This window comes from Gavia stellata, chromosome 9 (genome assembly GCF_030936135.1).
Source record: "Gavia stellata isolate bGavSte3 chromosome 9, bGavSte3.hap2, whole genome shotgun sequence".
NCBI lineage: Eukaryota > Metazoa > Chordata > Aves > Gaviiformes > Gaviidae > Gavia > Gavia stellata.
In genome coordinates, this window is record NC_082602.1 from 8,130,649 (window position 1) to 8,154,746 (window position 24,098).

The 24,098-nt window shown below is 39.2% G+C and overlaps 1 protein-coding gene across 1 annotated transcript in view; it reads left to right on the plus strand.

Annotated features, from left to right (window-relative positions):
* The window catches only part of ANK3 (ankyrin 3), a 210,247-nt gene that overhangs the window by 164,159 nt on the left and 21,990 nt on the right, over positions 1–24,098 (plus strand). Inside the window, exons 30-40 of the mRNA XM_059821466.1 lie at positions 836–1,043; positions 1,604–1,700; positions 2,910–3,138; positions 3,743–3,868; positions 4,626–4,748; positions 5,240–5,266; positions 6,983–7,064; positions 11,412–19,106; positions 19,745–19,819; positions 20,642–20,773; positions 21,816–21,959. Coding sequence (XP_059677449.1) covers positions 836–1,043; positions 1,604–1,700; positions 2,910–3,138; positions 3,743–3,868; positions 4,626–4,748; positions 5,240–5,266; positions 6,983–7,064; positions 11,412–19,106; positions 19,745–19,819; positions 20,642–20,773; positions 21,816–21,959 — 8,938 coding nt within the window. The remainder of the gene's footprint in view (positions 1–835; positions 1,044–1,603; positions 1,701–2,909; positions 3,139–3,742; positions 3,869–4,625; positions 4,749–5,239; positions 5,267–6,982; positions 7,065–11,411; positions 19,107–19,744; positions 19,820–20,641; positions 20,774–21,815; positions 21,960–24,098) is intronic.

A 24,098-nucleotide genomic window follows, 5' to 3' on the forward strand; every position in this document is an offset into this window, starting at 1 on the left:
CAAATAATGTAGCAAGTCGCAGGTCAGCCTGATTGAAACAGACTTGAAAGTTTAAAAAAAAAAAAGAAAAAGCAAATGGATGCAAAACTCCGTTTCCCATAAGATGTCTGTCACTTTTGAGTTCAGGTCTTATGTGGCAAAAACTACAAAAATTCTGTAACATTTCTTCCCATATTGGCTATTTTTTCCTTTCTTCCCATATAAAGTTAGGAAACCTTTCAAGGCAAAATGGAGGTAGAAAGTCTGAAATTTCCTTATAGCTCATCTGTAGCTTGATGCATTCTGTATGAATTTGACCCAAACAAGTATTTCTTTCCTAATAATCACTAGTGGAACCGCACAGGAAGCACTGAGTACAGAGGTAAGTCGGAGTACGCCGTGTTCCTCAGGAGCACGGGTTTGTGTTTGGCAGACATGTGAGAATTGTTCGGCATCTCCAAGACAGCGTGTCTAGTCCTCACTTCTCAAGTGCAAAATAGGCCTCTTTTGGCATTTTGAAATTGTATTTAATATCACTCATCATGGTAAATTAAAAACAAAGCCAAACATGCTCCGAAAAACTCTCAGCAAATACTGCAGGCATCTTTCTGAGATTTATAGTTTTGTTCTACAAATTAGCTATTAGGAAATCATAAGCGGGTTGTTGAGAAAAATGCTAAGCATGAATTGTACTAATAATCACCCTCGAGAGCTATAGGAGAAGGTTGCCTGGGAAAAAAAAGAAATAAAATTCTACATAAAATAAAAGGAAAATGGAATTATCTTTTGGAAAACAGTTCTGCATGTCTATAACCAATTTGTAGCTCTAGTTTAAATACTTTCCCTGTGTTGACAGGCTCAACCGGTTCCAGAGGAGATAGTCAAAAAAGTCCTTGGAAACAAAGCAACTTTCAGTCCAATTGTCACCGTGGAGCCAAGAAGAAGAAAATTTCATAAGCCGATAACCATGACAATTCCTGTGCCGCCTCCATCAGGAGAAGGTGTAACCAATGGGTACAAAGGAGACACAACGCCCAGCCTTCGACTTTTATGTAGCATTACAGGTTAGAGAAAATCATGCTCTTTGCAAAGGTTTCTGTGACAGCAGTGCCTCTGTTCTCTCTCTCACAACTGTACCACTCGTGCTTTCCAGTAAGGGAACATCGGTGTGCTTGGTCCAGCAGAGTTCAGGTCAGTTCTCCTGAGCAAAGCCAGCTGAGGTCATTTGAAAGGCTCCCACTGATTCCCTAGGCTTTAAATCTGGTCTCATGCCATTCATTGTAAAAGAACTCTGCCAACAGATATTAAATGGTATTTTATATTCAGCCAGTATGAAAAATTTCAGCCTTGGTTATTAAACATGGTTGTCAGTAAAAGTAGTTTGCAGAAATAATTCTGTCCTAGCTGATTGACTTGTAGGTGTGTACTTTGTTTACATCAGCATCATTTTCTGGTGTGTAGTGTATGATGTAATATATAACCTGTAGCTCAGCTGTTGGAGAACGTTATTGTCTAGGTTCTCTTTTTATGTGTGAAGCAAAATAACTTAAGATAGAGATGTTCTTATGTAGTCTGTAAGTGCTTGATGTTTGAAAGAAAATCTCCATGGTTTATATTTATGCAGGAGGTACTTCACCTGCGCAGTGGGAGGATATCACAGGCACCACTCCACTGACGTTTTCAAATGACTGTGTCTCATTCACAACCAATGTTTCAGCCAGGTATGGTAACAGAGATTGCCAAATGCATCTAGGGAGTAGTTCCCCTTGATTAACAAAGTGCGTAGTTGCGGGGTTGTTTTTTTGCTTTCTGTAAGTCTTTTGCAAGACTGATGAAGCGGTAATGGACCACATGCGTCTTTGTCACTATGTATCAGCATCCCACACATCCAGGGTTGCACATGAAGCTTTGTCCTGGCCTTTTCTACTGCGGTGATGTCTCCTGGCAATCATACATGCTGTTTCTCTAAAGGCTGCGGTGCCACACAGGGGTTTGTTTTTCTGCAAACAGCAACAGAACGGGAAAGTTTAAAATGCTCATTCAATAAAAAAATTGGGGGGTTCATAAAAACGTATTTGTTTAAAAAGTTAAAGACATTCAGTTTCTGGCTGTGGGCTTTTTTAGTTGAAAATTACATAAAACTAATCTCACAAAAAATTAATTGCCAAAAAATCATGGTTTGAAATTAATTTTGATGGACTTAGTAGACTTACATGCTGATTGGAGGCATTCAACAGGATCTGTACAAATCATGCATCCTAGTGGAGGAGATTCATGGTATGCCAGGTAAAGAGTTTATTATTCAGTACATAACATTTGCACCTATAAAAAGCTTTATAAAGAGAGAGAATTGCTGAAAGAACCAAATAGATTGGGGCTGAAATATTGTGGAAAGGACTCATACAATCTACAAATTAAAATATTTATAACTTGTATCAAAATTGTCATCAAACTCTTAATCATGAGAAAATAACAGTATAACATCTGTCTCTTTGGGAAACTTTACTGTGGGCATATTCAGTTTGAACCTGTATGGGAGATGTGATTTTGCTGTATGTATGTGCTATAAAGGAGGTTGTTTTAGCAAATCAAATGTACAGTGAAGCACATTACAATATACATGGTGTGTGGTCACAAGAAATAGATTTTCCCTGCTTTGGCTTCAAATGAGACTTAAAATAGACAGTTTTGAGATACCAGTGTGAGAAGGGTCAAATAAGTGTATCAACATTTCATTGCCAGGTATTCCGATTTTTGGATGGTTAAAGCTCCACTGAAAGTAGAAGGAAAATGACAGCTTTGGGAAGTCTGCAAGGACAGTACGCATGCAAAATGGCTGAGGAGCACAGGACATGGTTTCTTTTTAAAGGCTTAAGCAACGTTTGAGCATAATGAAAAGTTGATTTAATGGTTTGCTTTTTCCCACTCAGATTTTGGCTCGCAGACTGCCATCAAGTACTAGAGACTGTTGGGCTGGCAACACAGCTTTATAGAGAATTAATATGTGTTCCTTATATGGCAAAGTTTGTGATATTTGCCAAAATGAATGACCCTGTGGAATCCAATTTGCGTTGCTTCTGCATGACTGATGACAAAGTGGATAAAACTTTGGAGCAACAAGAGAACTTTGAAGAAGTTGCAAGAAGCAAAGACATTGAGGTATATTTCTTACTCACAGATGGCTTCCTCCTTATAAATGGACAATGTGTTTTCCAAATGGCAATATGTCCTGCAAACACCACTATAAGTCCAGTTAAATAAAGGCTCACAGCAAGGCTGTGTCAAAAAATTTCTTGAAAGGAGGCCAAAAAAGGACAAGGCAGGTGAAGCATGAGGACCTGTCTCCAAATGGATGCCCCAGGCCAGTCTACAGTGGGTTTTTCAGGCGCTGCTGTCGAGTAGCCTTGGTTGGGCTTTGCAGACGGCTGACTTGGCATTCCTTCTCATTGGCCCCACAGACACACAGTCATGAGTAGGGCTGGTTTGTGGTGAATAAGTAGTCACCAACACACTGTTTCTTGAAGGAAATCTACACATTCTTACTCCAGAAAAGCCACTCATGTAGCTCACGGTTTCTGAAACTACCTGCACTCATAATACCTTTCCATAATTTGCAGTGATTTTCTAATTTGTTGTTGAATTTAATCTGAGTAGGGACTTGTGCTAAACTCAGAAACTATGGTGGAGGAAATCATGATATACTTATGTGCATGGATCTACTATGAAAAGAGGTTTTATTGACTTTTATTTATTGCTTTGATAGGTTCTGGAAGGAAAACCTATTTATGTTGATTGCTATGGAAATCTGGCCCCTTTGACTAAAGGAGGACAGCAGCTCGTTTTTAATTTTTATGCTTTCAAAGAAAATAGACTGCCATTCTCTATCAAGGTAAAAGCAAAACAAGCCACATAATTCTGCTGATATTTCCCCCACACCCCCCCAGTGATTAACACTTTTTCAGCCCGATAGGATGAACTTGCCCCAAGGATGGAAGTGTCATTGTTTAATATGTGAATAACATGGAGGGTGTTTTGCATGAAGCCACAAAAGAGCTGCTGGCAGAGCTGCGGCCAGAATACCCGTGATATGGATTCACAGCCTTTTATTAAAACCATATCTCAAGTTAGACCTCCAGAATATTACCCGCTATTTCCCAGGGACTAAGCAAAGGAGATGCATTCAATAACATACTGTACAGCAGAGCAGCCTCCAAAAAGTGTGCACACACTGTTCATCTTTAAATTACCATGAATGGATGCTCACTTTCCTTAGTCTTATCATAGCTGCCGTGCAAAAGAAATTTTTAAGCATTTTGGTGAGCACAAGTGTAAAACACGGCAGAAAAAAATGAAGGTGAGCAGAAAATGTCTCTCAGTAATATCCCAGTATGAAACTGTCTGGTTGGACTCACTCAACATCTTGTCTTGCATGGATTTACCATCAGAGAGCTTCAGGCTGATCTAACTCTTTTGTGGTAACACCTTTTCTCCTTCAGCTCCTCAGGCTGAGCTCTAGCTCAGTAACATTGGTCTTCATCCGTTAGATAGCTTCTTGTGGAAAGAAACTCTGAGAAACTCTCCAGAAACCTCCTCTAGGTATCTGAATTACTACATATTACTACACTGTACTAAAATTTCTTTTCTAGGTAAGAGACACCAGCCAGGAACCTTGTGGTCGATTATCATTTTTGAAAGAACCGAAGACTACAAAAGGACTGCCACAAACAGCTGTTTGCAACTTGAATATCACTCTGCCAGCACACAAAAAGGTATTTTTTAGGAAAAGTAAACATTTTCCTTAGAGTTGGTTTGGTTTTATTTTTGCTCCTTTAGTTTTTGTCTTTTTTTTTTTCTTTTTCCTGCTAGTGATCAAGAAACTTTGTGAAATGCCAGTAATGAGAATGCTTTGGAATATGATAAAGGCTTTTTAAATTTATGTTTTATTGGTTTCCTGTGTGTAAAATGCTTTTAAAGTCTCTTGTTACTGTGGTGTCAAGTTCCTATAATTTTTATGATTCTGTTTACAGCTCATGCTTCAGCCTGCAGGTCATAAGTTTATGCTTTCAGTAATGTCACATGTTGATTTGCATTGGATGTAAGATTTTTTTTTTCTTTTGTGTTGACATTTTGGATTTGCTTTGCCTTATAAATCAGCTTGCATTTTGTGCTCCCAATTTGGTCCTTTTCATATCCTGATATTCTTTTCCCTGCTGTCCATTATAATATTCCTTGTCTCTGCAATGCATCTTGGGACCAAAAGGAAACAGAGTCAGATCAAGATGATGAGGTAATATAAACAATGTCTTCTGTTTTTATTTCCTTCAGATTTAGTGAAGAAAAGTAATATGTTATAGAAAAAAACAACAACTATTTTTAACTATGGCATTGAAATGATACCTACAGAATAACCATATCCTCAACATCTGATAGTCTGTTGCAAAACTGTAGAAGTGCACAAATGTGGAAAAACCATGTTTATATATTATGAAATTAAACCATTGAAGAATAGCAGTCTAAAATTTAACTAATTTTCTTCTGAAGAAGGATATAATTATAAAATTAAGACCAAGTCCATTTTTGGCAAAATCAAGAAGAGTTTAGTGGATATGATTTTACCTCTTGGAGAAATACTGCCCATGCTTTGGTAACTTGTATTTCTGAGAAGGAAAGAAGCATTGCTGAGGCCACAATAGTGGCCTATAATATTTTATCCTAAAAATAAACTGGATTCTTTTGAAAAAGCAAAATAGCCAAGAGCAATTTCTAAATGTTGTATACGAGTCTATTTTCACATAAACCTCAGATATTTGCAGCTTAAAAATCCACTCTTTGCTGTAAACTGCAATATTAGATTGTCAGGAAATTGAGTGGGTTTTACTCACTAGAGGTAGTAATAAATGAGATCACCTTATGAAAGAAACTACATAGATGTATTCCATTTACTGAGCAGCAAAGTTTTCTTCTCTTCCTGGTGGCAAATAAATAGCAGTAGCCACCTGCTGATTAAAATAATAAAAAAAAAAGGCAAACCAAAACACTCCTTAGATGTTAAAAAATAATAATAGCAACCACATCATTTTGACTCCACAGGATTTGTTCCCAGTGAGCTATTATATAGCTATAACAATAGTTTTCTTTCTAAACAAACCATATTTTTAGCCACATAATCAAGTGAGCTGATCTCTGAAGGACTTTAAATATTTAAGACTAGCAGCTATGCCACTGAATGCAGCGACTTATGATGCAATTTATTAATTAACAATAGTAATCTGCTTTCTAATCTACATCTTTGCATTTTGTGCCTATTAAAAAAATCCCCTCCCATGCCTTTTTTGTCCTTAATGTATTCACTTTAAAGCCAGTGTACATTGTGATGTATGTGCTTTCAGGACAAATTAATTTGGGGAGAAATACTTGATCAGTCTAAGTCATACTCTTATGAATGTTTTATGTCTGTATCTGTAGTCTTCTGTGTTGATCTCCTGTTTCTAGCCAAAGGTGGTTTATTATACAGAGAATGAATAATATCATACCATTTCTAGTAGTGTGAAGCAGTTTATTAAGTGATAATGAGATAATACAGTATTGAGATACTTTAAGGCAGGATCATGAGCTACATCTGCTATCTGAGCTCTTCTACCTGATAAGCAGAGATGTTGTGAGCAGGAACGAACCCATGGGGTCATCTCTTCCCTGCTTGCTCCAGAAGGGTAGTCATTCACAGCAGGTTTCTGCCACCTCCAATAGCCATGCTCCCTGCTCCACAGTGCCTGACACTCATTATATGGCAGACAGGAATGGAGACCAGCTCTGTCCATTCCTTGCCTGCTTGCCCAAATTTGGCTTCAGCATGCCTTCAGGAAGCTGAACAGAAACATCCATTCTCCCTTGCGGGGATGTGTACTGCAAAATGCAGCCCATCATGCTGAGGTTTGATGATTGTTCTGTTCAAATGGGAGCTAGCGATACTAAAGACACTAAACAGTATCATGTTTTGTTGCAGACGGACAAGGCTGACCGGCGCCAGAACTTTGTCTCCCTTGCTTTACGTAAGCGCTACAGCTATCTGGCTGAGCCTGGAATGAGTGAGTTGCTCTTACCAAAGTACTAAACCATATATACATGATTTTTCATAAGAAGAGACATTTTTTCTATAAACGTTGTCTTTGGTGTCACTCTGGAAAAAAAGAAAAAAACCACCTATCTAAAACAAAACTCTTGGATGGTCTGTGAACTCTTGTGTTGGGAGAGCTTGAAGAATCCTGACTGGCAAATGGCATGTGTTAGTTAAGTAAAAATATAACAATTTTTAAAAATGACATGTAGCTCCAGAGTAGGAGGATTGCAAATAGCTTTCAAAAAGACTCTGGTCCTCTTCCCTTTGAAAGATTAGAGAGACCTGCTGTAGAAGGGAATGTTGTGCAAAAGTTCAGCAAGGCTGGAGAATGCCATTCAGATAGGTGCTTAAATGTTTAGATTCTCAGCCAAAATGGACTCTCTCATATTTTATATTTTCCTTCTTCTTTCTCCTCCCCTTCCCTTTTTCCTCTGTTGCCTGCAGATGCTTTTTATTCCCTGGCACCACATATTGCTTCCTTTTAAACTTACGTTCCCCTTGACCAAACCTGTGGCACTCCTTTTCTTCCCCGTTAAATACAATAATGTATTTGGCTTAGCTTTTCCTCCCTCACCTCTCCTGTCTGAGGTTGACTGCTATTGTTCCCCATTCCCAGGATTTTTCTTGCCTTTTTCTTCCCTCATGACTTCTCAGTTGCTACCCTGCAACAGACCCTTTGATATAATTCCATAAAATCCATAGACAAACTTCATCGGGTCTTGGGAGTTCCCACTGGATGGCTACTGTTTAATTATCCTGTAAGATCTGTGGCTTCTTTGGATCAGATGTGGTCCAGAATATATTACACTTCTCAGGCCTGGAAGACGACTTCAAGCATGTAACATCTGAAGAAGCTATCAGATCTGCTGAGACATCTTAATGGACTGTTAAGGTATCGTCAAAGGCTTGATGGGAACTGAGAGAGAGGGAAGAGGAAGTTGCTTGAAAGGAGTTTGATGATTGTGTATGTTGCTTACAATTAGTTTTTCAGGCCTTATTGTAAAAAAAAAACCAAACAACAAAGTAGTCTTATTTATTCACCAAAGGTCCATTAAGTCTCATTTGCAAAAGGTTGGAGGGGAAAAAACCTAAACCCACTTGAGCTGTATTAAAAAAAAAAAGCTGGGTTAACACAGTAGAAGTTCCTGACCATTCTTTAACTATTCTATCCCTTTTGGCAATGGTTACTACTTAAGGCTGTGAGCTACCCAAAAAGGGTATGCAAAATTGATTGCGTTTGCCAGGAAAGATCGTAGATAGTGGTTTGGCCATCAGCCTGAGCACCGCCTCCTGTGTGCATGTAGCATGTAGTCAGAAACTGCCAGTACCACCTGCACCATGCTGGTGCGAGGGGAGGATGTGATCTTGGAGGTGCAGCTCTTCCAGAGAGCACACACTACCCAAGACAGAGCCAGGACTGCTGCTGTGGCTGCTTTACACTGCAGGGTGTTTGCGCCAGTGATTGGATACGGGTGACGAACCTCTACCTATTTCCAGTGAATTTGATGGCACAGCTCCCGCAGTTTTGGTAGCAGCAGGGGTTGTTCTTTTTACTCACACAAGCTCGTGCGTGTGTGCACGTGCACACATACAGATTTTTGTCTTCTGCACCCCTGCCAGTGCCGGTGCCGAAGAGAGCAAGGCAGATGGGATATTCCCTTGCCTCCCTGTCCTTACTCCTGCTCAGGGAAGGGGACCAAAGGACCCCTTAGCTCTTCCCAGCAGTGGGTCCCCACAGAAGAGGAGTGCTGCAGTGGGTTAAACCTGCTCTGTCCTGGCTGTTTGCTTGCAGCTAAAGAGGAGCAAGGCTGAGCAGGGGCCACTTGTATGGGTTCACTCAGCGCTTTCAATTACGAGCTGCAAGCAAGGAAGGGTAGTTTGGTGCACAGAAGGTAGTAACTAACATCTGTTTTCTGATAAAATCTTGGATGCAGTGTGATGGAAACTGTTAAGGCCAAGAGTGTCCAGTAGCCAAAAAGGGCTGTTATATAAAACCACTCTTAAGAATATTATCCCACTCTCAAGTCTTGCATGGTTGTAGGGATTTCTTTGCTATTTCAAAATAGTAAAATTGCCCAGTTCCCTGCTGTTTGAGTTATGTCATAGCTGCACACACTGGTAAATTACTCAATTTTCTTTGTACTGGTTCTTCTCAGTTGCAATAAGGAGCACAGAAAAAGCATCTTAGACGTGTCTGAATCCGTGATTTAACAGGAGAAAGAGCAGTTAAGAGGGGAGCCTGTTGGTTTCATTGCCTCACTAGCCAGTTGTGGTAGACTGGCTCATCACAGCGCAGTGGGGTCCCTGTAAAGACATTTCCAAACACAAACTGCTGAACAAGTTGTTTTGTTGTTAGTTCTTTTCAGAATGATTTTGGGGTTTGTTTCTTGGACTTGGGACTGTATGAACTTTTAGTGAATGTTAGCAGCTGCTGCTAATTAATCTTCATAATAAAGTCTAGCTCATTTAATGAAGAACACTATGTTTTCTTCTTTGGGAGAATAAAGAAGTATGTTTGCACTTAAAAATAAAATTGCAAGGAAAAAATGGATGTTTCTTGACATGGGCTGTGCCAGTCAGGTCTAGTATTCAAGCTCTCTTCAACCGAAATGTTCTCATACTGCAATATCACCAGCCATCCACATTGCCTTCTAGGCTTCAATTGGCTTCTATAGGACCAGCACATTTCTCCTTGCAGTATATGGACCTGTAGTATACTGAATATTCACTATTCTATAAGAGTGTGTGTGCTTTAAGTTTAACAGTTTAGTATTAGCCTTGTTAAGCTTCTTTCACTGTAAGTTACTGTCTGTCTGTAAGACAGATCAACCAGGTTTGACAAATTATTAGTGTAACTTCAGAAGAAGGTATGTTGAGTAAGTTGTTTGGATATTTTAGCTCCATTTCTAACTCCAACTTCAAAGAAAAAAAAGCCCTCTAAGTTACTTTCAGTGTCAACTCTCTGAATGTTATTGCTGTATCAGAGGATATGTATGCTGCAATGGGATTCCCAGAAATACTGTCTTCTGGCATGAGTACCTCCTGTGATGCAAAATGTGGTTGATGATGATTTTGTTCGAAATGCCTATGAATAAGCTGAGTGTTCTGGGGGATGATAACAGTGAATAGGTTTGTCCTTGCCAGGAAGTGTTTGCATAATATATTGTTCTTTGACTGCTTTTCTAATGTTACCTTTTGAGAAATGTAAAGTTGAACAGGTCTGTCTTTGAGCTGATACAAGAAATCTCCTCAAAAGGTACCAAGACACTACATCTTGTAGAAAAAGTGTACTCTTCTTTTAATGGCCTCTTGTGAAATGATTTTGTAAGGTTTACATATTTGTGCTTAATACAGCATACAAAATGTATTAATCTGTGTGCTTGTTTTGACATGATATATTGCGCATGAATAAAAACTGATTCAGTTGCTTTGCTTGCTCACGTTTATCATATATCATACTTCCCATATTTCATGTATGACATATGCTTCTTAAAATCATTTCATGTAAAATTTTAGTTTAGTTTTTACCAAACAAAAGGAATATCGCATGAGAAACAAATGCAGAAGTTCCTTTTCTTTCTTTATTTTTATTATTATTTTTTAAATATTGACTCAGAAAAGCTCTTGCTCTTATTGGCTTTGTGAGTGTGAAGCATATCCGAATTGTGCATGGGAGATACAGATTTGAATTTATTCCGGTTGCTTCACAGTTTGCACATCAATTGCCTGTCACTTAAAGGAATTTTGGGTTCTGCATGAAACAGTTCTGAGTGGTTTAAAAAAAAGATTTTAGCTATATAATGTCATTTTACGCAAGTTTATATTTTGTATAGGTTCAATATCTGAATAGAACAACAACAGAAATTATTAAAAGGATAATTCTAATTGTTGCGCAAAGCAGAAACATACCTAAACAGGCAAAATAGAACTGATACGAATATTTCAGAAGTAGCACATCAGAAAGTCAATAGGAAGTAAGAGAAGAAATTTTGATGTGGTTTTATTTTTACCTTATGGATTCCTTCTATGTGTTTTCTGTTCTTCATTGTTTGCAGATTTGGTTGCTATGTGCTTTCTGTCTTTCATTTCATGTTGCTTTTTAGTTTGGACCAGTCATCAGTATATGGCTTATTTCTATTTTTTCTTTCCTTTTTTAAATCTTCTTTTGCCTCCATCCTAACTCGTGCAAACAATTGTACTTGCTTTTTGTAATATTACAACGTTTACTGACCAATTTTCTTCTCTGGTCTCTCTGTTTTTCAATCATTTTTGTTGATTTTTATGTTTGATTTTAATTTAACAATTTAAGAAACAGTTGAACGGAGTGCAGGAGCAACAAGATCCCTACCTGCTACTTACTCATACAAGCCATTCTTTTCAACACGGCCATATCAGTCATGGACAACAGCTCCAATTACAGTGCCTGGGCAAACCAAATCAGGCTTCACTTCCTTATCAAGCTCTTCCTCTAACACTCCTACAGCTTCCCCATTAAAATCAATATGGTCTGTTTCCTCTGCTTCTCCAATCAAATCCACATTAGGAGCTTCTACCACATCTTCAGTTAAATCTGTTAGTGATGTAGCATCTCCGATTAGATCATTTCGGACAATCTCTTCACCAATAAAAACTGTGGTGTCGCAGCCTCCATACAATATACAGGTTACTTCAGGCTCTTTCGTCAGAGCTCCCGCAGTCACAGAAGCTGCTAGTCTAAAAGGGCTGGCATCCACTACCACATTCCCCTCTCGGACATCTCCAGTGACTACAGCAGGATCTCTCTTGGAGAGATCATCCATAACCATGACGCCTCCAGCATCCCCCAAATCCAACATTAACATGTACTCTTCAAGTTTGCCACTTAAATCGGTCATCACATCAGCATCTTCACTTTTATCGTCCCCTCTAAAGTCAGTGGTGTCACCTGCTAAGTCAGCAGTTGATGCTGTTTCATCCTCTAAAGTCATGATGGCCTCGTCTCTCTCATCGCCAGCAAAACATGTAGCTGGGCACACAGATGTACCATTGCTTAATGGATCTGTGTCACCTCTGAAATACCCATCTTCTGCCAACTTAATAAATGGATCCAAAGCTGCAGCTGTTTTTCAAGACAAGATCGCTGCAGCCGCACATTCTGCAAGTTGTGCTGCTAATGCAGTTGCTGACACAGCTGAGAGAGTGTTTTCAACAGCTACCACAATGTCTTTTTCTCCACTCAGGTCATTTGTGTCTTCAGCACCATCAGCTTTCCAGTCAATGAGAACTCCTCCCGCAGGTGCTTTGTACACAGCCCTTGGGTCAATATCTGCAACTACCTCATCAGTAACTTCATCAACAATAACGGTGCCGGTATATTCTGTAGTCAATGTTTTGTCTGAACCAGCATTAAAGAAGCTCCCAGAGTCGTCTTCACTTACAAAATCAGCTGCTGCATTACTGTCACCTATTAAAACATTGACTACAGAGGCACGCACACAGCCTTCCTTTAATCGAACTGCATCTCCAATAAAATCATCCTTGTTTTTAGCACCCTCTGCTCTCAAATTGTCCACACCATCTTCTTTATCCTCCAGTCAGGAGATACTGAAAGATGTTGCTGAAATGAAAGAGGATCTAATAAGAATGACTGCAATATTGCAGACAGATGTCGCAGAGGACAAACCATTCCAACCTGAGATACCAAAAGAGGGTAGAATTGATGATGAAGAGCCCTTTAAAATTGTTGAGAAAGTAAAAGAGGACTTAGTCAAAGTTAGTGAGATTCTGAAAAAAGATGTGTGTTTAGAAAGCAAAGGGTCGGCTAAAGTATCCAAAAGTGATCAAGGACACCTATCTGAGGATGACTGGGTAGAGTTCAGTACAGAGGAGATTGATGAAGCGAGACAGCAAGCTTTGACAAGCCCTCCTATATCTGTTCCAGAGAAGGTCCAAATTAAAACTAAAACCATGTCGGAAAAGGATTATAGCTTGTCAAAAGTTATTGATTACTTAGCAAATGATATCGGTAGTGGTTCATTAACAAACATAAAGTACAAGTTTGAAGAGGGGAAAAAAGAAGGTGAAGAGAGACAAAAACGCATTTTAAAACCAGCTATTGCTTTGCAGGAACATAAACTTAAAATGCCTCCAGCCTCCATGAGGCCTTCAACATCAGAAAAGGAGTTATGTAAAATTGCAGATTCCTTTTTTGGAACAGATACTATTTTAGAGTCTCCAGATGACTTTTCTCAGCACGATCAAGATAAAAGTCCCTTATCTGACAGTGGCTTTGAAACAAGGAGTGAAAAGACACCTTCTGCCCCACAAAGTGCTGAAAGCACAGGGCCAAAACCACTTTTCCATGATGTACCCATCCCTCCTGTCATTACAGAAACAAGAACTGAAGTAGTTCATGTTATCCGCAGCTACGAACCATCGTCCGAAGAAATTCCAGAGCAGAAAGCAGAGGAGCCACCAGCCTCGAAACCTGCCCCTACATTTATGGAGCTGGAGCAAAAACCTGCTGGATCTATTAAAGAGAAGGTTAAAGCTTTTCAAATGAAAGCCAGCAGCAGCGAAGAAGATGACCACAAGTGTGTCCTTAGTAAAGGTGTCAGAGTAAAAGAAGAAACTCATATCACTACAACAACTAGGATGGTTTATCATAAACCTCCATGCACTGAAAGCACATCTGAAAGAATTGAGGAAACCATGTCTGTTCATGACATAATGAAAGCCTTTCAGTCTGGACGTGACCCTTCCAAAGAACTGGCAGGTCTGTTTGAACACAAATCATCAGTAACATCAGATGTTAGCAAGTCTGCTGAAACTTCACCACAACATGCAGAGAAGGACAGCAAAATGAAACCCAAACTGGAGCGAATAATAGAGGTCCATATTGAAAAAGGTAATCAGGCTGAACCTACTGAAGTCATTATTAGAGAAACAAAAAAGCATCCAGAAAAAGAAATGTATGTATATCAGAAAGACTTACCTCGGGGAGATATTAACTTAAAAGAGTTGGAAAAACATGATGCTTTTCCTTGTTCAGATGAACAAGGTCAGCAAGAAGAAGAGGAGCTCACGGCTGAAGAGTCACTTCCTTCTTATCTGGAATCCTCTAGAGTTAACACTCCCGTGTCCCAGGAAGAAGACAGTCGCCCTAGTTCTGCTCAACTCATGTCTGATGACTCTTACAAAACACTGAAGCTTTTGAGTCAGCACTCAATAGAATACCATGATGATGAGTTGTCAGAACTAAGAGGGGAGTCTTACAGGTTTGCTGAGAAAATGCTTCTTTCAGAAAAGCTAGATGTGTCTCACTCTGATACTGAGGAGTCAGTTACTGACCATGCTCTACCCCTTAGTGCAGAGTTACAGGGGTCTGATAAACGATGCAGAGAAAAAGTAGCTACTGCCCCCAAAAAAGAGATTCTCTCCAAAATCTATAAAGATGTATCTGAAAATGGTGTAGGTAAAATGTCTAAGGATGATCATTATGATAAAGTGACAGTGTTACACTACACTGGAGATGTTAGTAGTCCAAAACATGCGATGTGGATGCGCTTTACTGAGGACAGATTAGACAGAGGTAGAGAAAAGTTGATATATGAAGACAGGGTGGACAGGACTGTTAAAGAGGCAGAAGAAAAACTGACTGAAGTATCCCAGTTTTTTCGGGATAAAACAGAGAAGTTGAATGATGAGCTACAGTCTCCGGAGAAAAAGCAGCATAAAAAAAATGGCAAAGAAATACATTCTAGCCAGAGCTCTGCCAGCAGCAGCCCTGAGAAAGTTCTGCTCTCTGAATTACCATCGTCCGGTGACGAATGGAGTAAGGTGAAGCAGTATGCACACGATGGGAAATGCTTTCCCAAGGTGGATGAAAGAAAAGCGTCCAGTTTGCCCAGCAGTCCTGAAAAAAGGATATTTGTGCAGCCTGCAGAGGACTCTAAACAAACTATGGAACACAAAGGAAGTGCTCAGCAGACTGGAGTACCTGAGGTTTCACAAACTGGATTTCAGTTGAAGCAATCAAAGCTCAGTTCCATTAGGCTTAAATTTGAACAGAGTATAAGTCCAAGGAGTAAAGACGTAGCTCAAGAAGAAAAAAAGCTGGATGGTCAGTCCAAAATTCCAGTAAAGAAATTGCAAGAAAGTAAGTTACCAGTGTATCAGTTTTATTCCAGAGAGAAACATGCAAAGCAAGTAGAGCTCGTTGATGGGAGCACAGCTTTACAGAAAGAGGTGAAAATACAGGAAGATTTTGTTCCAAGTAAAGGGAAAGCTGTTGAAGACTTCTGTGCTTCAGACACACAAAAACAAAGAACTGAGATGAGTAAAGGCGTGCCAGAATACTTTTCAGAACCGCAGGCCAAAGACCTGGCATATGGCTCAGACTCAACAACGAAGGGACACTGGGACAAAAAAATCTATAGGACGTGGGAAAGTCCTGGAACTTCTAATCATAAAACACAAAAAGAAAAACTTTCACATGTGCTGGTTCCAGATACAGTAAAAGAAAACCATGTTGATCATGCTGAAGCTAAAACTGACAAAAAAAGTGAATTTATCACTGTGACAGAGCACAAACTGGCAGCAAATGGAATTCATTCAGAAGAAGTGAAGGAAGTGACTGTAAAATCTCCCTCAAAAAGGGTTTTATACAGAGAATTTGTTGTCAGGGAGGGGGAACGTAATGGTGAAGTGTCTGATAAAATATCCAAAAGGAAAGAAGAAATTGCTGTGTCCCATATTCCAGTCAGAATTGTTGAGGAGAAGAGAACCATGCTTGATGGTGTCTATGAACTTTCAGCTAAAGTATCCCAATCAGCTGTGATTAAGGAGAAAGTTGAGAGGCAGATTGATTATGTGGAAGATGAAAAAATAAAGCATTCAGAAATCAAAAAAGTTACCAAGCAGCAGAGCTCCATAGGTCTAAGTCCTCCTGTTGAGGAAATGGAGACATCCCCTAGCAAATCACCAGATTCTTTAGAATGTAGTCCAGGAAAGGAATTTCCTTCAAGTGAGTTAGTTGACCCTGGTGCCAGTGATTACTTGGATAAAGTTGCACCGCTAGTAAGCACTGAGGGAGTAAAAGAAATTAAGACGTTACCTGTTTATGTCAGCTTTGTTCAAGTAGGAAAGCAATACGAGAAAGAGGTGCAACAAGGAAATATTAAAAAAATTGTCAGTCAGGAGAGCAAGACAGTACAAGAGACAAGGGGGACATTTTACACACCTAGACAGCAAAAACAACCTCCTTCTCCACAGGGCAGTCCAGAAGATGACACACTAGAACAAGTGTCCTTTATAGATAGCTCTGGTAAAAGCCCTTTAACACCAGAAACACCGAGTTCAGAGGAAGTGAGTTACGAGTTTACATCTAAAACACCCGACTCACTAATAGCTTATATCCCAGGCAAGCCCAGTCCTATACCTGAGGTATCTGAGGAATCAGAGGAGGAAGCAGAGGCTAAGTCAACATCTGTAAAACAGGAAGAGGTTGAGGAACAACAGATTGACAAAGCATTACCTAATCATATAAATAAGGACTCTAACAAAAGACCCAAATGTAACAGAGTTGCCTACATTGAATTCCCTCCTCCTCCACCACTGGATGCAGATCAAGGCGAGTCGGAAAAGAAACCTCATTATTCCACTGAGAGTGAAATGGAGATGACAGAAGTGAACTTGCAAGATGAACATGACAAATGCCAACTGGCTGAACCTGTCATAAGAGTACAGCCGCCATCTCCTGTGCCACCAGGAGCAGATGTCAGTGACTCCAGTGATGATGAATCTCTCTATCAACCCGTTCCACTTAAAAAGTATACGTTCAAACTGAAAGAACTGGAAGATGACCAGAAAGAAACCTCAAAACCCAGAGCCCCTGAAAAGATTGAGAAACAGAAAGAGTTAGGACATCCCACTTCTGGGAAACCTAATGAGTTTGACATTGGGCTTGATTCACCCCAGAATGACGTAGTGCAAAATGGGAATAACAATGACCAGTCTGTCACAGAGTGTTCCATAGCAACCACTGCAGAATTCTCCCATGATACCGATGCGACAGAGATTGACTCTCTTGATGGTTATGATTTGCAAGATGAAGATGATGGTTTAACTGAGAGTGATTCTAAACTTGCAGGTCCGGCAGTTGAAACCAAAAAGGACGTATGGACTACAGAGGGCATTCTAAAGCAAACTGATCGCTGCTTTAGCCAGAGTAAGCTTGAAGTCATTGAGGAGGAAGGCAAGGTAGGCCCTGAAGAAGAAAAGGCACCTTCGAAGGGTCCAGCTTCTGAAAAAGCCGGAGATAAGAGCGAGCAGAAGTCAGGGGCACAATTTTTCACTTTGGAAGGCAGACACCCTGACAGGACTGTATTTCCTGATACATATTTCAGTTACAAAGTAGACGAAGAATTTGCAACACCTTTCAAAACAGTGGCCACCAAGAGTCTAGATTTTGATCCGTGGTCCAATAACCGAGGTGACGATGAAGTGTTTGAGACTAAATCAAGGGATGATGAGGCTAAGCCATTTGGTCTGGCAGTGGAAGACAGATCTCAAGCAACAACACCTGATACAACTCCAGCCAGAACTCCAACAGATGAAAGTACGCCAACTAGCGAGCCCAACCCCTTCCCATTTCATGAAGGGAAGATGTTTGAGATGACTCGCAGTGGTGCAATTGACATGAGCAAGAGGGATTTTGTTGAAGAAAGACTCCAATTTTTTCAGATTGGTGAGCATACTTCTGAAGGGAAGTCAGGGGACAAGGGGGAAGGGGATAACAGTACAGTCGCTGCCATCACACAGCCACAGGCAGGGGACAACACTGTAGAAACAAATCTAGAGAGACCAGTAGAAACAACAGCAGTTGAACATAAGTCCATCATCCAGGCCAGTGGAGATTGCATGGAACAAACACTTGGTAGTAACTCACTGGAAAAATCATCGGCAGCGGTAAACGCTTCTAAAGTTGATCCCAAATTGCGCACACCAATTAAAATGGGAATTTCTGCTTCCACCATGACTCTGAAGAAAGATGGCCCTGGCGAAGTGACAGATAAGATAGAAGCTGTGATGCCAAGTGGTCAGGGATTAGAAAATGAAACTGTAGCAGTGATTGCGAGTTCAGCTTCTAGCCAGACAAGCTGTAGGCAAACAGAAAACACTGATTTTCCAAAAGATAATTTTAATAACAACAACAATTTGGATTCATCTGCTGTCCCTACAGATGATATTACCAGTAATGTAGTGCTAAACGAACATTTGGAACCGAAATGTTCCCTCCAGAAAGCTAATCAAGCGAAAAGCACTTCAGGAAAAGGTACAGGGACAACACAAGGACACAGAGTAAGAGATAAGCCAAAACCACACGGAGAGCAGCAAAAGTCAACAGAGTTGGTAGGGGCTAGAGGAAAATCAAAGCTTCCTGTAAAGGCCAGCTCAGTAAAAGAAGTCTTTTCACAAAGTAATCTCCAAAGCAATACAGGGAGTAAAGTGAGAGGGGCTAGTAAGCCTGATGAAGCAAAACAAAATAATTCTTCTTCCTGTCTAGAAGCAAGGTCTAGGATTCCTGTAAAAAATACACATAGGAGTAATCTAGCTAGAAGAACTCCAGCCCTGCCAAAACAAGAGCAGGTAGAGAAAGAAAAACCAAAACAGCTTCCTTCTAAATTACCAGTAAAGGTAAGATCTACCTCCGTCACCATGACAACAGTTAAAGTAAGGAAAAATCAGCTTAGGGAGGTATGTAAACATTCTATTGAATATTTTAAGGGAATTAGTGGTGAGACATTAAAGCTTGTGGATCGTCTATCTGATGAAGAGAAAAAGATGCAGTCAGAGGTCTCTGATGATGAAGAAGACAGTACATCAAGGAACACATCCTTATCAGAAGCTACTCAAGTTTACCAGCCTTCCATTACATCGAAGTCTGCTAGAGACATGAGAACAGAGGCAGCATCTATAAAATCAAAGATTGAAAAGGCCGACAGTGAGAGGAGGAGGAGTAAGAGGACTGGTGAGAATGAAGGCAGTCAGGTTTCTGGAGCTCTCATGGCTCACCTCGTGGAGATCAAGCCTAGTTTGTAAAACTTTCAACTTGTTGATCCTAGTGCATGAACTGTTGTGATTGCCTGTGGAGTGACTTAACTGTAGTTTTCATTCTGTCATTGTCATCTGTATGTGCTGTCTTATACTCTTCTTTCTTCCTTTAAACAAATCCTATACTGTAGAAAGCTAGTGAAGCATGCCGAAGACATTCATGTAACTCAAAAATTGATGTAACTCAGAAATTGAAATATTTCTTTTGTGACAGCAAATTTATTCTGTCAAAGTAGAGAAAACAGATGATAATCTGGTCTTGGTGGTTTCCACCAGTAATTGAACAACTTGTTTACATTCTAACAGCTAGAATGTCAGCATGTTTGGTTTCATTACACCACATCATGTAGTTTGACATTTGGCTTTACACAGGTGAAAATATAAAAGCTGTGAAAAAAATGTGCTTTGTAGGTTATTAGGACACACAACCATTCTAGTAAACAATATAAGCACCGGCAACTTAGTCAAATTAAAGCTATTATTTATAATAAACTATTGTCCGGTATTGTGGTTTTCTGTGCAAAACCTTTTTAATCGAGAAATTGTGAATCACAGGTCCACAGAGTCCATGTGAACGGACAGATATAAGGATGGCAATTGTAGCCGATCACCTAGGACTTAGCTGGACAGGTAAGCTTTTCTGCTTTAATATTGAAATTAGTCTTCGCTATAACATTTTCAGGTAGTCTTCTACCAAAAGCCTCAGCAAGGCCGCATCAGGCTCTCCTGAATTCACAGTGCGCCCAGTCTCCCAAAACATGCAACACATTGCTGGGCAAAGATGCTTAATAGGAAATAGCTGTGAAGAATTATACCATGTTCTTGCAATAAATCAAAGAGAAACTCATAGGGAAAATAGCTAAAATGGCTCTCCTCTCAAGACGTTCACCAAGGAGTTGAGAGGATCTATCTACTCAGGCTCAGGGCTGCCTCTGTAGCTGGACAGCAGTTTCCCCAAAGCTCTGGAGGTTGCAGGGAGCCCAGCAGTGCCCCAGCAAGTCGGAGCTGTCGGGGTGGGGGGTTGCCTAACTGTATGCCCGCTGTACCTGTCCCTGGGCATGGGTGACGACAGCACTGGTGCTGAGCTGCACAGCGAGCTCACAAAGGAGTAACAGTCACCAGAAAAAACAGATCTTATGAATTAGCGGAGATGAGGTAGTCTCCATGGAGCTTTTTTTCACATGTTTAAGTGGCTTACTGGTTATAAATATGATAATAGCTCACAGAGATGATGGAAATTCAAAATTATGTCTGTCTTAGGAAATTAAAGTATGAGTATATAATGCCATGTTCATTGTTATCGGTAAAGTTTGTGTCAGGTAGTTTTGTTGACATCTGTGTGATCTAAGAAAGATAATACTTTTAAGCCTGACAGGATGATTGAGGGATTTGTACTTCGTTTGGTGTTTTTGTTGTTGTTTTCTTGCTTGCCTTTTTTTTGTGTCTTTATAGAACTGGCAAGAGAACTGAATTTTTCTGTGGATGAAATAAATCAAATCCGAGTAGAAAACCCAAATTCTCTTATTGCTCAAAGCTTCATGTTGTTAAAAAAATGGGTTACCAGAGATGGGAAAAATGCTACAAGTAAGTTCAAGTAGTTAGTTTTGTTGTTTGTAAGTTGTAGCCCATTTCTTCTGTTGCCTGCTCTAAATAGGTTAAATTGAAGAAAACATTATGAATGTCTTTTGCAAACCACTGATGGAAAAAAAAAGTTTCAGTTATATTTTTACCAGAAGGCACAAATGTGCCATATTTAGTCAGTATATATGCAGAAGGAAATCATCTGTTCTCCACGTCCATAATGGATGGGACAAGTAATGAACTTAAATTCCAGTAAAGAAAATATTAAGGAAAGCTTTCCAATAGCAAGGAACGTGAAACATAGAAATAGGCTGCCTGGAAAAGTTAGGTAGTCTCATAGTATTGCAGGTCATAAGAGAAGACTAAACTTCCTCCTCTGAGGAGCAATGGAGACACTGATTCTGCACTGATTCTGCTCGTTTTATCTGTGCGTTTCTCCTGAATTGCTCAAATTGAAAAAGAGGTTTTGATTTTTGTGTTAGGTCAATGGTGTTCGTTACCATTCTCTAATCCACACACTCCCACACAGTATTTGAGTCTACTTTGTTCTCTTTCACCGTAAAAGTAATTTCAAGTATTACTGTGTTCTCGCAACAGGATTACTGTAAATGAGATTTCACGATGTACTGCGTGAATAGCCTTACATGCTTTATTACCTATATAACTACCTATTCTGTCATTCCTTGAAACAGAATGGTAAAAGGATTTTTACACTCCTTTTATACTCCAGTAAAAGGATATTTTGTTTCAGTAGTAAGTAAATACGTTCTTTAAGAACTCTCTGACCTTATTCTTTGTGCCTTTTGTGTTGTAACATAATTATACTTGGGGGGGAGGGAAGACTCTTAATAGATGTATATCTTGAATAAATAGGCAGCAGAATAAATACTTAGACAAATGATGGGGTTTGCTAGAACCAAAGACATTGGGACAGAAACATACGCCAGCAATTTATAATTAATGCAATGTGAATGTAACTGAGAAAGATGATTACACAGTTCTGCAATGCTGAACTTTTTTCTGACGTGTCTTATTTGTTTTTCAGCTGATGCCTTAACTTCTGTATTGACAAAAATTAATCGAATAGATATCGTGACCCTGTTGGAAGGACCAATATTTGATTATGGAAATATTTCAGGCACCAGAAGTTTTGCAGATGAAAATAATGTTTTTCATGATCCCATTGATGGTAATGGAATTCTGTGGTCATATTTAGTTCAGTGACATGTCCAATAACACAATAATGTTGTATAAACTAGACTTTAAAAAAAGACAGTAAGTTCTACAGGAATAATTGTTTTTCATGTGTAGGGTTTTTCCTCTCCTAAAGCACGCTAATGGTACGATATGTCAGGTTGCACACTGATATCTCAAAGAATAAGCCCAGGATCCCACAAACGTATGCCTCAGTAAGCTTGTTCCCACCAGTCTCAGTGTCAGTTGACAGGACCTGAATGTTTTTCTCCTGCAATAGTTGTGCTTTGAGGCTTGCCCGTGTATATTTTTAATGTACTTGGTGTTGCATGCTTTCTAAGTTACCTGGAAATATATATATTCTTTACTTCTTGTCTAGATAAGTAACAGTAAGAATTCTTCGAAGAAAAAAAAAAAGAAGGAAGAACAAGGGGAAAAAAAAAAGTGCTTAGTAATAGCATAGGGAAAATTAATGTGCAATTTATTACCAAGCTTCTTTGAGACATATGAACATCACTTCATGATTTTCACTTAGACCATTTCTACAATGGCAGTAGAAAAATAAGAAAATGTTTTATTAGTGCATGAGAGAACATCTTTTTCATTCTACTAATGGGTAAAATTGTGTAATAATTTTCACGTGGAAGCTGTACCAACTGAGAACAGAATAGTGCAAGTTAATTTTGAGCCAGATTAAAAGGATAAATGAAGTTCTGCTCGTAAAACAGAATTGCCATAGGTGTACTTATTATTTTCAGTATGTTGAAGATGCTAAATGTTGTTTTTTCTTCTTTTAAATGTTAGTTAACAAGCACTGGGTTGCTACATTCTTTACTTTGATTTTTGTCACATGTATTATAAATAGCTCCTTAATAAGATTTTTTTCTATTGTAAGTAACATTTCCTTTGGTTTTTGTAATTTCTTCAAGTATGTATTGGGCTTTCTTTGTGTTTTAATAGGATTTTTTTTTCTTTAAAGCATATAAGCTCGGTGTACCTCCATTATTGAGCAGCATTGCTGGTCATTGAATCATTGCATTACAGAAATAATTTTCTGTTGACATTTTAAGAAAGTTGCTCTTGAAATGTTGCTTGCACCTTTTAATAGAAGCATCAATGTTTTTACAAAAAAAATACGCTTCTCTGCAGTTGCTTTCTGTCTCTCCTCTTCTCTGAACCTTCCTCAAGCTCCCTTTCCTCACCAAGACCAGACCACCTTTGCCTTTCTCTCAGCTGATTCAGGAAACAAAAACGCAAACCCTGTTAATGCACCTCCCTTTGCAGGCAGCACAATGTCAAGTTAACCCCATGGCATGTATATTTTCCTTTCGTAGGTTACCCAACCTATTATTTGCTGGAACACGAACTTCAGATTTTGTTGTCATTTTTATGTGTATATTCAGTTTAATCCTTTTGTATGGTTTTCGCATGTTTTCATCATTTTTTCTTTTCTTTTCTCTCTTTATTTGATCAGTGTATCTGATTGTACCTATGTCACCAAGATCACCTCACTCTCCAAGATCACCAAGATCTCCTTACTCACCACAGTCCTCTCACCTGTATAACTTTACTGTACCTGAAATATTCATATAGCTCTCCCTTGTGTCTGTGTTCTCTTATCTCTTTGTTAACTTCCTTTTTTAGTTTTTTATCCTGCTGTGTATTTAGATCTACTATTCTTTAGTATCCTCATTAGTTCCTCATTCTTTATTCCATTCTTGTGGCTCTATGGTTAAATTGGAAATACATATTAGTAACATTGTATTGCTGGTATTGTGTATTTTTATATAAAAGTATATTAAAAATGTGGACCTGTTTTAGAAATAATACCTACTGACAAAAAAAGTGGCTGTCCTATGTTATGATCTACTTCTGTCTTTAAAATCTATTTATTAAACTTCCAAATTTAAAAAAATAAAAACTGGGAAAGAAAGATTTACACAATATGGCTGCAAGAGGTTGTATTGGATATAAAGGGACAACCACCCTTGTCCACATTTGATTTATTGCATGTTCATAACACAATCTGCTATAGCTTGAAAATGTTAAAATGGCTGCAAAAACGATTGCTGAAATCTTTACAGACTATTTACAAAATAGTCAAAAGTACTGGCTTCACTGTACTAGTCACTGG